The 15,903-nt window shown below is 45.4% G+C and overlaps 1 protein-coding gene across 1 annotated transcript in view; it reads right to left on the bottom strand.

Moving 5' to 3' along the window:
* Window positions 1-5,125: 5,125 nt before the first annotated feature.
* The window catches only part of znf576.1 (zinc finger protein 576, tandem duplicate 1), a 45,836-nt gene continuing 35,058 nt past the window's right edge, over window positions 5,126-15,903 (bottom strand). Inside the window, exons 20-24 of the mRNA XM_080767301.1 lie at window positions 14,567-15,202; window positions 11,871-12,272; window positions 9,327-9,688; window positions 6,351-6,513; window positions 5,126-5,508 (exon numbers count right to left, since the gene is read on the bottom strand). Of these exons, the coding sequence (XP_080623427.1) occupies window positions 5,215-5,508; window positions 6,351-6,513; window positions 9,327-9,688; window positions 11,871-12,272; window positions 14,567-15,202 (1,857 nt within the window). The 3' untranslated portion in view covers window positions 5,126-5,214. The remainder of the gene's footprint in view (window positions 5,509-6,350; window positions 6,514-9,326; window positions 9,689-11,870; window positions 12,273-14,566; window positions 15,203-15,903) is intronic.

Raw genomic sequence — 15,903 nt, 5'->3', positions numbered from 1 at the left:
AGTTTGTCACCTGCCTTTTTTTATATTTATTTATAAGAGCTGGAGAGGCATGGAGAGTAGACACCTGTTACTGATCATCAAACCCTCTATAATATCTCTGAATGATTATTATCAGAATTTAGTGATTTAACAAAAAACGTTGTTTTAAAAAGATGCACCTGGCCTAGACTAGTCTACCTTGGGCTATGCATACGTACAAACAAGCCCAAAGGGAACTATGGTCGAACTTCACCCACTTTTTTACGTGTATAGCTGTGATGTGACGATAAAGTTGATTCTGATTCTGAACTGACCAACTTCACTGACAAAGAAGACAAACGTCCCTTATAATAAGCGGACATGGCAACCCTGCCCTGGAGCGTCACGAACATAAACCATAGACATAAACACACACACTGGAAGCCCGGAGCGGATACGGAAACGGCGCGCGCCATGTGTGTGTGCGTGTGTGTGATACAGTAGGCGGGCTCAGGACCGGATGTGACTGAGGAGGTCGGTGATAGAAACCTAAGGGAGGTTATTATTATTAGAACTAGAAGGAATAGATATTAGAACTATAGAAGCGATAGATTATATTAGAACTAGAAGTAATGAATTATATTAGAACTAGAAGTAACAGAACAGACATCGAGTGGTCGACGACTCAACGTAGTAGCCTATACTCAGTCTGAGATCTATTTAAACATACCACCATAAAGTAGAAAGATACTCTGTTATAACTAAAAGTAATTAATGTAGTCAAAGTTGTACTTTAATTCTACTTTAGTAAATGTACAAAAATGTATTGGCATCAATGTTCAAATAAAACTGCTTGAGCGTTATTCATGCAACCTGGAGTGTGCTGCTGGTGTTTGAAATACATTGTTTTCAACGATTACTTTTCTTTTTTTTTATCCCACGATTTTGTAACCCAGTTTTCTTTTCATCCAGTGCCAATTAGCAATTATCTAATGTAATCCTGGGCACTACACTTCCTCTGCCAACCTGGGGGGGCAGCGGACTGACCGCATGCCTCCTTCTGTGCATGAGGAGTCCAAGCTGCTTCTATTCACCTGACAGGGGGGAGTTTCCCCGGCCGGACGTAGCGCGTGGAAGGAACACGTTATTCCGACCAGATCCTTTCCCCTCCATCAGGCGCCAGGATTACGGCATGTTTTTGTGAGGGTATACCTACCCTAGGGGACACGGGGAGAACATGCAAACTCCACACAGAAAGGCCCTTTAAACTAAAGACCTGGAGGCGTGATCAATGCGCTTTGGCCACTCAGAATAGCCAAATGGCATTGATCACACCTCCAGGTCTTTAGTTTACTCAAGTTAGGGAATAAGACCTGGTACTTAAGACACGCAAAATACAGCGACATGTCTCTGATATCATGGACACTGGGCTCACTTACTTCCTGGACTACAGGCTGTCTCTGGAAGACAGCCCTTCTCCTATATAGGGTAGGCCTATAGGGTTGAAGTGGTTAATGTATGTTTTCTAATCAAAATTTAAATCGCCAAAGTAACTAGTAGTTTTCAAATAATTGTAGTGGAGTAGAAGTAAACATTTTGGCTCTGAGATGTAGTGGAGTAGAAGTAAAAGTATTGGAAATACTAACAAGTAAGGTACAAATACCTCAAAATTGTACTTAAGTAAGTACAGAACTTAAGTAAAAGTACTTAGTTACTATCCACCACTGCTCAATATAGAGTTAGAGCGTTGTGTTGAAGTGTTTTACAATGCAACATTCTGAGTGGATACAAGATTACAAAGACTCTACTGTATATAATATAATATAAAAAAAACAACAATTTATTTGTTCCTAAACAATATTACAAAATGAATTCACATAGATAAATACAAGCTCATCACAATAGTATGGAATGTAAGAAACAGCTAGGATAAAACTGGCAAGGAAATCACAAATCTTTACACGAAATATTTACACTTATTTTCCAGCACATTTCTTTTAGGCACATAATTCATTTTTCACGTGCCATTGTGTAGCACAGTGATTCTTGAACATTTTCATGTCAAGGACCACCAAATAAATACTCATTTGGCTGAGGATCCCCGCATGTGAAAATATCTCATGACAGGGGGGACCCCCCTTTTATTACAAGACTTTTTTCTTTTCTTTCCACATTTCTTTTCAAGGTGCCTTTGAAAATAGCTTACGTATAATTGGGTGAAAGTAGATTAAACAGATTTTGATGCTATCCAGTATTAACACATTTAATTAGGGCCTGATAAAATAATAACCAGGAAAAACCCTCACGTTTCTGTATCAGTGGTGCTCAATATTTCATGTCAAGGACCCCAAAAATGATATGTAAATTTGCCACCGACCCCCCCCCCCCATCTTAAAATATGTTCTTCCAGGAACCTCTCAGAAGCAAAGATTTGAGTTAAAAACGTTCGCTCTGAAAGCATATATATTCAAAGATTTGAGACACATTTTCAAGATTTTTCCAAAAAATAGCAGACCTAGCCGCGCTATGAGCTTGTAGATCTGCTATTTTTCAATAGCTAAAGCATAACATAATGCTTGAAACAGAATGGGTTAACACAACTAGCCGAGCCGAGGACCCCTGGTGGCTGGAGGTCTCAGGAAGGGGAACTACTAGTACCAGTAAGACGTGCAAACGCGGGAAGCGAACGCAGCTTGTACATATTTGGGTTTTGGACGTATAGCTGCTTTGGGGACTCCTTATATGGTTATGGCTGAGTCATGGTGACGTAATCACTCAGCTCCATATATGGGCACAAAAGCGGAACAGACAGACAGACAGACAGACAGACACACAGACATGATCTGCTAGGTCTCATAGTAAGTGCTCACTGCGTTCGCAACTATACCCGTTTCGGAGCATTCTCTCTGGTTAGTTTTTAGGGAGCGCTTGTTTTACCCAGTTAGCCGGGTAGTACTAGTAGCCGCCGGGGGCTTCGATCCTCCCTACTAAGTAGTAGTAGGAGGAAGTATTAAAAGGGGTTTTCTCACATTCTTATACAGCCAGAACATTCCCACTCTGGGCTTTGGACGGTTATCTCAACCGTCTGGGGCACCTAGGCCGCCGAGCCAGCCGGAGGGGCGTGCCGCGGGGTTCGACTCCCGAGCCTGACGGACTTTGACTCCCATAGAGTATTAAAAGGATAGAGACTGTAAACACAGACAGAGATCTGGCGCGAAGCTCCGCCCCCCCTCCGCTATTCATGTCAGTGGAAGTCGCTCAGTGGCGTTTTGAAGCACCCGGAAGGACCGTCTATTTCCGCCTTTTTGGGGCGCATTTCCGCACAATGCGGAAGTGCAACCGAGCACTCAATGTTATAAAGCCCAGATGCTGCACGGGGGGGGGGGGGGTTTCCTCGTCATGAATCCACGGGTCCGCCTGCAGTCCCTCCTCTTACCACTAGGGGGCCCAGCGCTTCAACGTTGGAGCGCCTCACTGGCCCCTTGGTCACTCCCCATCTCTCTCTCCCCCCCTTTCCTAGTCTAGTGACTGTACCCTATCAATAAAAGGCAAAAAAAAAAAAAAACACCCAAAGAAATATCTTAAAAAATAAATAAAAATAAAACCGCACCCTGGCAGCCAGCTCGGTAGCGTGCCTTACTAGTCATTAGACCATAGATATTACAACAAAAAAAAAAAAGTTCGCTCTGAAACAATATATACCTATTCAAAGATTTGTGCCGCATTTTTACGATTTTTCCAAAAAAAAGCAGACCTACAAGTTCATAGCGCGCTATGCAGTTTCGTCGGAGTTTCGTGGGAGCGATGCGTGTGCAAAAGGGGTGTGGAGGAAGTGCGCAGGAAATGCTGAAGGCACGCTGCGTCGTCGCGCCCTTAAGTGCCGTCACTTATTCATGTCTCTATAGCTGCCACTCAAGTGACTATACTGGCCAATCACAGCGCATCTTTTCTGGGACTTGCGTTACGTACGCTCATGCTCATGCTTTTGTTTTGCAAGGAATGTTATTGGGAACAGTTTGCCCCCTGTCGGGAACACACGAACAGTTTGCCCCCTGTCGGGAACACACGAACAGTTTGCCCCCTGTCGGGAACACACGAACAGTTTGCCCCCTGTCGGGAACACACGAACAGTTTGCCCCCTGTCGGGAACACACGAACAGTTTGCCCCCTGTCGGGAACACACGAAGCAGAGCCAGAACAGTTTGCCCCCTGTCGGGAACACACGAACAGTTTGCCCCCTGTCGGGAACACACGAAGCAGAGCCAGAACAGTTTGCCCCCTGTCGGGAACACACGAAGCAGAGCCAGAACAGTTTGCCCCCTGTCGGGAACACACAAAGCAGAGCCAGAACAGTTTGCCCCCTGTCGGGAACACACGAAGCAGAGAATGTTATTGGGAACAGTTTGCCCCCTGTCGGGAACACACGAAGCAGAGAATGTTATTGGGAACAGTTTGCCCCCTGTCGGGAACACACGAAGCAGAGCCAGAAGACAGAACAGTTTGCCCCCTGTCGGGAACACACGAACAGTTTGCCCCCTGTCGGGAACACACGAACAGTTTGCCCCCTGTCGGGAACACACGAACAGTTTGCCCCCTGTCGGGAACACACGAAGCAGAGCCAGAAGACAGAGACGTCTATACCCTGTTATATGTATGTTGAGAGTAACGCATTAGACTCTCAACCAGGGGGAGAAGTCAGACAGATATTCAGTGAAGCCACAGAGGAAATCGGGACTTCCTGAAAGTTCATATAATGGCCTGTTGTGGCGCTGTCTGTCATTGGGCCCAAAAAAAAACCCCATAGCTCCATAGAGGTCCATGTATTTGGGGGCCCAACTTCACCTAGACTGTATTACCTTAATAAACCTGCTCATGAATACTTTCTGCTTCCAGTCACTAGTTTAAAGTCTCATTTCTCATGTCATAATATTCTTTTTGGAACATGATGGTCCTGACAGGCTTCATTGTACGTCCATATCAGACCCGGAGAACGCTTTGTCCATATTTTTATATGCTTTCTATGCTCTCAACGCACACACACACCTCCTGGTATCCAATCCTGCGAATCGCGCCACCATCTTTCCAACAACCGCAGATAGTATAAACGCTCGTCCGTCCCCCCCCCCGTCCCCCCCCAACCCTACTCGCGAGCGGTCGGTCGGTCCAAATGAACGCAGCGGAGAGAGCACTGCGCTGACAGACGGGGGGGGGGGGGGTAAACAAACAGCACGCAGTCGTGGTCAAAGAGCGCGTTCATCAGGACGCCGCGCGGCTGTGGAAGTTCAGGAAGCAGTTGTGGTGTCTGGAGATGCACAGGAACACGCAGCACTTGAGGCACATGACGCGGGACGTCCGCTCGCAGCCGCCGAAGCGACAGCGGCCGCCCGCCTCCCCCTCCCCCAGCTGCTCCGGCCAGTGGCCCGCGCCGTCGTAGCGCCGGGACGCGTCCGGCAGCGAGGAGGAGGAGGAGCTACCCCGCGGCGCCACCGGGGGGCCCGCCGCCGCGTCAGGGGGCGGGCTACGGTCCGACGGAGACTTCTGGTGGGATTTCTGAGAAGGAGGAGGAGGGGGAGGGTTATTAGTACCGTATTGCACTGAATATAAGGTTATTATAGTCATGGTACCGTATTGCAGTGAATATAAGGTTATTATAGTTATTGCACCGAATGCCAACTGCTATCAGACTATACAACAATGCGAATGCATAAGAACTGCCTCCCTCCCAAATGGCATATGGTCCTTGGTGGTCCTGCATGGTCTTGTGTGGTTATGTCCATTTGTGTCTGTTTTGTGTTCTTCTGTCTGTCCAGTAGTTTTTAGCTTTTTATGTGTCACATTATGCTGTTGTAACGCTTCAATTTCCCCTCTGGGATTAATAAAGTATATCTCATCTCATCTCGAATATAAGACCGATTCGGATTAGAAGACGACACACTCATTTGTGGAATAAGAACATTGAATGTCAATACGTCTAGTCCCCGATTATAATATGACCCCATTTATTAGGACATTTCCATTATATTCAGCACGATAAAAAAAGAATAACTGAACTAAATAAAAACTAAGAAAAGGAAAAGAAAAAAACGAGAACTAACTGGAAGTGTATTGTGTGTTTACAAAACGAACTAAAACTAACTTTATTTTACTTCTAATTTGGTTTTATAAGCTTAATCTGTAACTGACTATAACTATTTTCATTTTTAGTTCTTATTACACAATGCTTACTCTTGCCCTTTTCAATTCTGCACACGACTTATTCGTTGGTGCAGAATTGAAAAACAGAATTGAAAAACTAGCAAACCCTCTAAAAACTAACTAAAACTAAACGATAACGAAATCAGTCAAAACTGAGTCAAACCAAACGATAAAAGCCAATCCAAAACGATTCTAACCGTGGGGGGAGGGGGTCGCCGAGGGGTCACAGAGTCCTGGGGGTTGAGGGTGGAGTCCGTGGCCGTACCGCCGCTGCTCTGGGAGAAGATGAGCGTCTTGGACACGTCCAGCCTGAACGCCATGAAGCTCAGAGGCTCAGAGACGCCGCTGCCATGCTCCTGTCTGGAGAGGAGATCATTAGAGATATAGTTATAGTTAGAGGTGGTTTTCAGCCCGGGGACCACCAGTGGTTCTCAAGGGGGGTCCTCAGGTAAATGATGTGAGAGTTGGTGTTGGTGTTGGGGCCAGCGGTGGCCGAACGGTTTGCGGAGCGGTTTTGATATCGGAAGTTCGCTAGTTCGTATCCCGAGGACCGGAACGTTAAGATTACCACCGCTGAAGTGCCATTTTGGACAAGGCATTGAACCTCTACCATGAAATGTTCTATGAGCAGGGCCTGGCTGTAAACAAGTTCTTGAGCTTAGTCCAGTTACCCTGGGTAAACATAGTACCTTTCCTTTCCTTAGTCCAGTTACCCTGGGTAAACATAGTACCTTTCCTTTCCTTAGTCCAGTTACCCTGGGTAAACATAGTACCTTTCCTTTCCTTAGTCCAGTTACCCTGGGTAAACATAGTACCTTTCCTTTCCTTAGTCCAGTTACCCTGGGTAAACATGGTACCTTTCCTTTCCTTAGTCCAGTTACCCTGGGTAAACATAGTACCTTTCCTTTCCTTAGTCCAGTTACCCTGGGTAAACATAGTACCTTTCCTTTCCTTAGTCCAGTTACCCTGGGTAAACATAGTACCTTTCCTTTCCTTAGTCCAGTTACCCTGGGTAAACATAGTACCTTTCCTTTCCTTAGTCCAGTTACCCTGGGTAAACATAGTACCTTTCCTTTCCTTAGTCCAGTTACCCTGGGTAAACATAGTACCTTTCCTTTCCTTAGTCCAGTTACCCTGGGTAAACATAGTACCTTTCCTTTCCTTAGGCCAGTTACCCTGGGTAAACATAGTACCTTTCCTTTCCTTAGTCCAGTTACCCTGCAGGGGTAAACGTAGTACCTTTCCTTTCCTTAGTCCAGTTACCCTGGGTAAACATAGTACCTTTCCTTTCCTTAGTCCAGTTACCCTGGGTAAACATAGTACCTTTCCTTTCCTTAGTCCAGTTACCCTGGGTAAACATAGTACCTTTCCTTTCCTTAGTCCAGTTACCCTGGGTAAACATAGTACCTTTCCTTTCCTTAGTCCAGTTACCCAGGGTAAACATAGTACCTTTCCTTTCCTTAGTCCAGTTACCCTGGGTAAACATAGTACCTTTCCTTTCCTTAGTCCAGTTACCCTGGGTAAACATGGTACCTTTCCTTTCCTTAGTCCAGTTACCCTGGGTAAACATAGTACCTTTCCTTTCCTTAGTCCAGTTACCCTGCAGGGTAAACATAGTACCTTTCCTTTCCTTAGTCCAGTTACCCTGCAGGGTAAACATAGTACCTTTCCTTTCCTTAGTCCAGTTACCCTGGGTAAACATAGTACCTTTCCTTTCCTTAGTCCAGTTACCCTGGGTAAACATAGTACCTTTCCTTTCCTTAGTCCAGTTACCCTGGGTAAACATAGTACCTTTCCTTTCCTTAGTCCAGTTACCCTGGGTAAACATGGTAACTTTCCTTTCCTTTGCTTTTGGTACTAAGATTTGCACACATTTTCACGATTGAAAAATAAATCTTTTTCAGATCTACAAGCTCGTAGCTTGGCACTCTAAGATAAAGTTTAAAAGCTATAAAAGCGACACAGATGCGTCATAATGAGGCAAGAAACTAATAAAAAACTAGACTAAAATGTCAGGGAGAGATCTAGTAGAACTAAAATACATTGGGTGTTTCGCTCTGAAAATAGCAGAAGCTCTAGAACTTGTAGATCAGCTATTTTCAGCATTCAACCAAGAGTAAAATCAGCCAGTATACGACGCTGTCAAATATGTTTTTTCTTTGTTGGCAAAAATCAACTGTAGATTCAGCCGACTATAATGTCATTATATATGAAGTCGACTAAAACTAGACAAAAACGTTTCAGATGAATAAAACATGAGGATTTTATTCAAAAGACGATGACCAAAAACGAGGGATGCACCGATACAGATGTTTAACCCATTCAGACCAGACATCGAAATAAATAAATAAAAAGTCGTCTGAAAGAAATTATATATTCAAAGATTTGTGCCGCATTTTCACGATCTTTCAAAAGAATATCAGACCTACAAGCTCGTAGCGCGCCACTCGGTGGCGCGCTACGAGCTTGTAGATCTGATATTTTTTCAATAGCTAAAGTTTAAAGGAGAATTCCCATCCAGAATGCGGTTAAAAATATCAATTTAGCCAATAGCCGATACACCTAAACCGATTATTTCTTTTTTTTGGTGTTATTATTTCAGCCTTTTATGGCAGGGAAACACAAAAACATCTTCATTATAAAAACGAACGGTTCAGAATCTACAGCTCGGTAGGCTGCAGATAACCAACACACCAACATAGCCAGCGCACAATGTTTGCTTATCAACAACAACGATAAATATCAGTTAATGTCAGCTTTATTTTGGCGATAAGATACCGATATGTGGCCGACATATCGGCGCATCCCTACGAACAATATAACCAATACAAATACAAAATTCATCTTTAAAATCAAGTTAAAAGAACGAACACCTTATGAAAACCATCTTGTAGTAACCCTGGGAAAAATAATAATTCAAATGTATAATTTATTGAAAGTGATTTTTGCCATGTTATTTTAATTTCTTATTTTATTTTTACTATGTTTTATATTGAGTTAGTGTTTGTAAACAATTGTAAAAGTATTGCCTTTGTTAAATGTTAAATGTTTGTCTGTGTCGGACCCCAGGAAGACTAGCTTTAGTCAAGGCAAAAGCTAATGGGGATCCTAATGGGGATAAACAATAAACAAACAAAAAACATTAAACAAAATCAACAACTGCAAGTGTGTACCTGTACTGAAGCCAGGCGTTGACCAGGGCCAGATCCACCAGGAACCAGAGCAGGGCCTGGGGCCAGCGGCCGGGGGGCTGGGTGGAGGTGGAGGTGGAGGTGGGGGTCCGGTACAGGCCCTGCAGCTCTCTGCTGAGCCGGGCCCAGCCCTGGGCGCGGTGGAAGTGCTGCACCAGCTGTGCCATGCTGCGGTGCCCGCTGCCCGCCGTGGACAGCACGAAGCCGCGCCGCGCCCGCCTCAGCACCAGCCGGCCGTCCGAGCTCACGAACTGGTCGCCCACGTGACCCCCGGCCCCGCCCCCGCCCTCGTGGGCGCCAGCGCCACCGCCGCCCACACGGCCCGCACAGTGCACGCCGGACGCCTGGGGAGGGAAGGAAGGGGAGGGGCAAAGACACGGTGGTGAACGGTGGTTGTTTCCGTCGACTAAAACTGTAACTGCCATTTTTTTCCTCCATTTTCCTTTTGTCTCCTTTGCAGTTACTTCACAGGTATGGGAGAGTGATCCTACGCAGTACACACACAGACAATAGCTGTATGTCCAGTCTTTGATCCAGTTTGAGTGTTATTTTTTTATCAGAAGTCAAAGTGAGACGTTTAAATCATGAACATGAACATACCAGTGATTGCGAATGCAGTGAGCACTTACTATGAGACCTAGCAGATCATGTCTGTCTGTGTGTCTGTCTGTCCCGCTATACGTCCAAATATGGAGTGTGTTGCATCAGCAATCACTCAGCTTCATATATGGGCACAAAAGGGGCCAGGTCCACATATACAGTAACAGCGGGACAGACAGACAGACAGACAGACAGACAGACAGACAGACATACAGACATGATCTGCAGGGTCTCAGCTGCGTTCGCTTTCCGCGTTTGCGCGTCTTACTGGTGTTATTATAGAAGTTTGTCTCTGTTCCGCTGCTGGTAAGAACGGTTTGGTTTGCTCCCTGGTTGGTTCCCTGTGTCTAGTTCCTTCTCAGTGCTCCTGTCTCACCTCATGAAGTGGTTCCCTGTGTCTAGTTCCTTCTCAGTGCTCCTGTCTCACCTCATAAAGTGCACACACCTTCTAGAAGCTGTGCTCCTCAAGCCCGCCACCAAGTGGTCAAAGATGAACACTGGAAATAATAATACAAATAATGCCTCTCTTCTAATATTTTATATAATAATTATATAATAATAATTTTCTTCCTACAAAAACTATGACAAAAAAATGTTCGGCGACTTGCCTTTTTTCCCCTGACGAAAACTAAGTGGAAACTAAATGAAAACTAAATGAAACTAAATGAAAACTAAATGAAAACTAAGTGGAAACTAAATGAAAACTAAATGAAAACTAAATGGAAACTAAATGGAAACTAAATGAAAACTAAATGAAAACTAAATGAAAACTAAATGAAAACTAAGTGTAAACTAAATGAAAACTAAATGTAAACTAAATGAAAACTAAATGGAAACTAAATGAAAACTAAATGAAAACTAAGTGTAAACTAAATGAAAACTAAATGAAAACTAAATGAAAACTAAATGAAAACTAAATGAAAACTAAATGAAAACTAAATGTAAACTAAATGAAAACTAAATGTAAACTAAATGAAAACTAAATGAAAACTAAATGAAAACTAAATGAAAACTAAATGTAAACTAAATGAAAACTAAATGAAAACTAAATGAAAACTAAATGTAAACTAAATGAAAACTAAATGTAAACTAAATGAAAACTAAATGTAAACTAAATGAAAACTAAATGTAAACTAAATGAAAACTAAATGAAAACTAAATGAAAACTAAATGAAAACTAAGTGTAAACTAAATGTAAACTAAATGTAAACTAAATGAAAACTAAATGAAAACTAAATGAAAACTAAATGAAAACTAAATGAAAACTAAATGGAAACTAAATGAAAACTAAATGGAAACTAAATGAAAACTAAATGAAAACTAAATGGAAACTAAATGAAAACTAAATGAAAACTAAATGAAAACTAAATGGAAACTAAATGAAAACTAAATGAAAACTAAATGAAAACTAAATGAAAACTAAGTGTAAACTAAATGGAAACTAAATGGAAACTAAATGAAAACTAAATGAAAACTAAATGTAAACTAAATGAAAACTAAATGTAAACTAAATGAAAACTAAATGAAAACTAAATGAAAACTAAATGGAAACTAAATGAAAACTAAATGAAAACTAAATGAAAACTAAATGAAAACTAAATGGAAACTAAATGAAAACTAAAGCTACGACGACTAAAACTGAGACTAAATATACTGACAATTCCGTCAACAAATAAAAACTAGACTAAAATGTTAGGAAGGGACTATAGTGGACAAGAGATACAGTATAAGTCATTTTAAAACTGCCAGCTACTGTATAATCACAAAAGAAAAAACTAAATCAAGTTTCAAGAGACAATTGAAGAGGCATCTGGAAACCTAAAAACTGTAGGGCGCTTGAACGCACACGGACATGCATACACACACACACACACACACACACACACACACACACACACACACACAGAGTAGGATGGTGGTTTTTACCAGCAGTCTCTCCAGCGTGGCGGGCGTGGAGAGCTCCTGCCTGCACAGGAACACCATGCAGTCGCCCCCTGGACCCGGAGGCGCCAGCAGCCTCTCCACCGTGGCCTCCTTGTCCTCCTCCCGGCCCAGCGTGAGCTCCAGACGTCGGACCCGACCTCCCGGTCCGACCAGCACCGTGGCCTGGAGGCACGGCCCCCCCCCGTGGCACCGGGCCCTCCCCCACTCCCCCCCGGGGCCCGGCGCCTGCAGCGGGACGCGGTACTGGTCCACGCCGTACTGTTGTCCGTCCTCCCCCAGCGGCGCCGGCGGCAGACACTTCCCCAACGCCGCCTGGAAGCGGGCCAGCAGGGAGCGGACCTTCCACAGGGGGTCCGGCCCGTTGACCTCCTCGTTGACCTGGGCCTATAGGAGGGGACGAGGAGGACCGTGTGGAAATGACACGTGTGACGTCGCCACAATCAGTTGTTGTTTTTGGCAGCAAATTTACATTTTAGTTTAAAGGACCACTTCACCACTCTCATAGGAGGGCTGTGGGCAGTTCAGAAACCGTCTTCCAGTGACATCATGTGGAATACAAGCTAATAAAAACTGCAGGCTTTCTAGTCCTGAAAAGTTGCAATGCGAAAATGGAAGCCATCGTTCTCACGATAATGACAATCTAAAAAAAATTGTAATAAAATCTTGTTTAAAAAATAATCTGCCTAATGATGATGTCACTGGAAGACGGTTTCTAAACTGCCCACAGCCCTCCTATGAGACACAGACTGAGTAGAAAAGAATTGTGCCATTTTATCATGATTATTAGTGAGGACCTATTATATGAAGACACGTTGAAAAGTGGTGAAGTGGTCAGATTAATTCAGATTAATTTAATATGAAGGACCCCTTAACCTAATGGAAACAAGCCATAGTGCTTTCTTGGGTTATAAAATCCTCTTAGCAGACCTTGTATTGAACTGTAGGCTACGCTCCTGTGCTTTTTTCTGTGAACTGTTTATAAAGTAATCAATCTATGGCGGTGTATATGCACCTCCTAAACGCTGGGCTCTCAACAGTCACGCGATTCATTTAGAGCCAAATCAAAAGCAGTCGAGTTGCTTAGAAGTTGTAAAAAATAAGTGCAGACAAATTAATTTGGCTCTATAGTTAACGTGATTCATAAAATATCAGACAGGAAGACGTCGAGTCATTGGCGTTCTAAATGAACACCATTAACCCATTCTGACCTGAGATCAGATTCATACGAGGTTTCCACTGGACACACACTGGTCTGATGATAACCCATTCTGACCTGAGATCAGATTCTAAAAATGTCAGTCGTTCTTCGATTTTTCAAAAAATAGCAGACCTACAAGCTCGTAGCGCGCCACTCGGTGGCGCGCTATGAGCTTGTAGATCTGCTATTTTTCAATAGCTAAAGCATAACATAATGCTAACACCAAAACGGGTTCCCGTTCAGAATGGGTTAAAACCGTTTCGGTACATTCGACGTACCCACACGTCATAGCGCCCCCTACCGCCGCGTACATATACGACGTACCAGTGCGTCCTAGCGCATCCTCAATGATACCGGGCGAGATAAGAATAGCTGTTAGCGCGGCGGAAAAGAATGACTCGTCTCTCCTAATCCAGGGCGCTCTCCGCGGTTCTGAACTGATCGATATGCTGGCGCTTCATTTTCTTTTTTTTTCTTTTATAATTTTTATCCCACGATTTTGTAACCCATTTTTCACCCCTGTGTCAATTATCTACTGTGATCCTGGGCTCTGCACACCCTCCACCAACCTAGTCCCCATATATGGGGGACAAGGGGAGAGCAACCTAGTCCCCATATATGGGGGACAAGGGGAGACCAACCTAGTCCCCATATATGGGGGACAAGGGGAGACCAACCTAGTCCCCATATATGGGGGACAAGGGGAGAGCAACGGACTTGAACTCATGCTTCCTTCATGCCTGAGTGTCCAAGTTGCTCCTTATCACCTGACAGGGGGGAGTTTCCCTGGTTGGACGTATAGCGCGTGGAAGGAACACGTTATTCCAACCAGTTCCTTTCCCCTCCATCAGGCGCCCCGGCTGGCCAGGGGGAGGCAGTTTAGAGACCAGGATTACTGCATGTTTTTGTGAGGGTACCTACCCTATAGGGGACACGGGGAGAACATGTGAGGGTACTATACCCTAGGGGACACGGGGAGAACATGTGAGGGTACCTACCCTAGGGGACACGGGGAGAACATGCAAACTCCACACAGAAAGGCCCTTTCGCCAACCCCCGCCTTCGGGTATGGGCACTGATGACGCGGAGGAGGAAACACGCCGCCAGCACCCACAGCGTCCCGAGCGGGAATCGAACCCAGGACCTTATAGCTGTGAGGCGCTTCATTTCTGCTCCTCATCCGTCTCTCTCCCGCAAAATATGAACACTTTTTTGGATCATATATATCGTATGAATTAAAATGATCGCAGTGTAAGCTAGCAATGTAAAGTCAACTTTTTTTCAGTAGATTGTTTCCGGGTCGTGGCTTTCAGAGTAAAAGCGCTCAGACAACTCTGGCACCCCCGGAAGTTCCTATTTTGAAGAACTTCCGGCACTGATTGCGTTGTACAATACGCCGAATGAAAAAGCTCTGCAGCACGACACCATTATCGCGAGTGTTCTTTTTTTTCATGGTGACGAAACGATAATGACGACCTACCGCGGTGCCGTCGCTCTGCTCGTGGCCTCCGCCGGGGTCCAGGCCGCGGACGCCACCGTTACAGCGGCTGGACGCGGCCGGAGTTGACGCGGCCGGTGCGTCGGTTGGGGGTCTGGACGCTGCATCGCTTGGGGGTCTGGAGGGTGCGTTGTTTGGAGGTCTGGACCCTGCGTTGTTTGGGGGTCTGGACTCCGCAGCTCCCGGGGGTCTGGACTCCGCAGCTCCCGGGGGTCTGGACTCCGCAGCTCCCGGGGGTCTGGACTCCGCAGCTCCCGGGGGTCTGGACCCTGCGTGGTTTGGGGTTCTGGACTCCGCAGCTCCCGGGGGTCTGGACTCCGCAGCTCCCGGGGGTCTGGACCCTGCGTGGTTTGGGGTTCTGGACTCCGCAGCTCCCGGGGGTCTGGACTCTGCAGCTCCCGGGGGTCTGGACTCTGCAGCTCCCGGGGGTCTGGACTCTGCGTGGTTTGGGGGTCTGGACTCTGCGTGGTTTGGGGGTCTGGACCCTGCGTGGTTTGGGGGTCTGGAGGACGCCAGCCTCAACTTGTGAGACAGCTGCAGAAACCGGGACAGCGGCATGGCGTCGGCAATGAGTGCCACCCTGGTGACGTCCTGCCAGTACAGCTTCAGACTGGGAAACTGAGACAGCACAAAGAACACAACACACCATGAGGCAAACACACTAGAGTCTATTCAGCGTCTCAATGATGGTGATTGACACCCCTTGGGAGGGTTCATCTCTATTCTTTTATCACTTGTGGAAGGTCATTGTTTTTGTACCCAGTCAGATGAAGGCATTTTATCCAATACAAATGATGTGCTTCTTGCCAAAGTACATCCCTGCTCTTTACTGGCAATAAAATGCTTAGATTATAGTTCTTGTCCATCTCATGAATGTAGCCCGTGAGGAAGAAAACCTAATCTTAAACCCCTGGAATGGTACCATGAACCCGCCGTCACCGTTGTGTCAGGTGGGTTCTACGAACGGACCCACCGGACCCAGTAGTGGGGTGGGGGTCCCACAGGAGGCTCTGAGCAGATCTACAGGCTCACAGTGTGCCGTCACAGCCTAGCTAACGCATGGTGAGACCGTCACAGAAGGGTGAACACGGACCTTCAGGGTCCCCATGGCGATGTGGATGCCCACCAGGGGGGGGTCAGACAGATATTTTGTGAAGCCACTAAGGAAATGAAAGTTCATATAATGGCCTGTTGTGGCGCTGTCATTGGACCCAGAAAAACCCATAGCCCCATAGAAGTCCATGTATTTGGGCCCAACTTCACCTAGACTGTATTACCTTAATAAACATGGCCATGAATACTTTTTGCTTCCAGTTACT

This window comes from Protomyctophum bolini, assembly GCF_963924005.1.
Source record: "Protomyctophum bolini genome assembly, chromosome: 7".
Lineage (NCBI taxonomy): Eukaryota > Metazoa > Chordata > Actinopteri > Myctophiformes > Myctophidae > Protomyctophum > Protomyctophum bolini.
The sequence above is the reverse complement of the archived record's forward strand: the minus strand, read 5'-3'. Positions and strand labels throughout refer to the sequence as shown.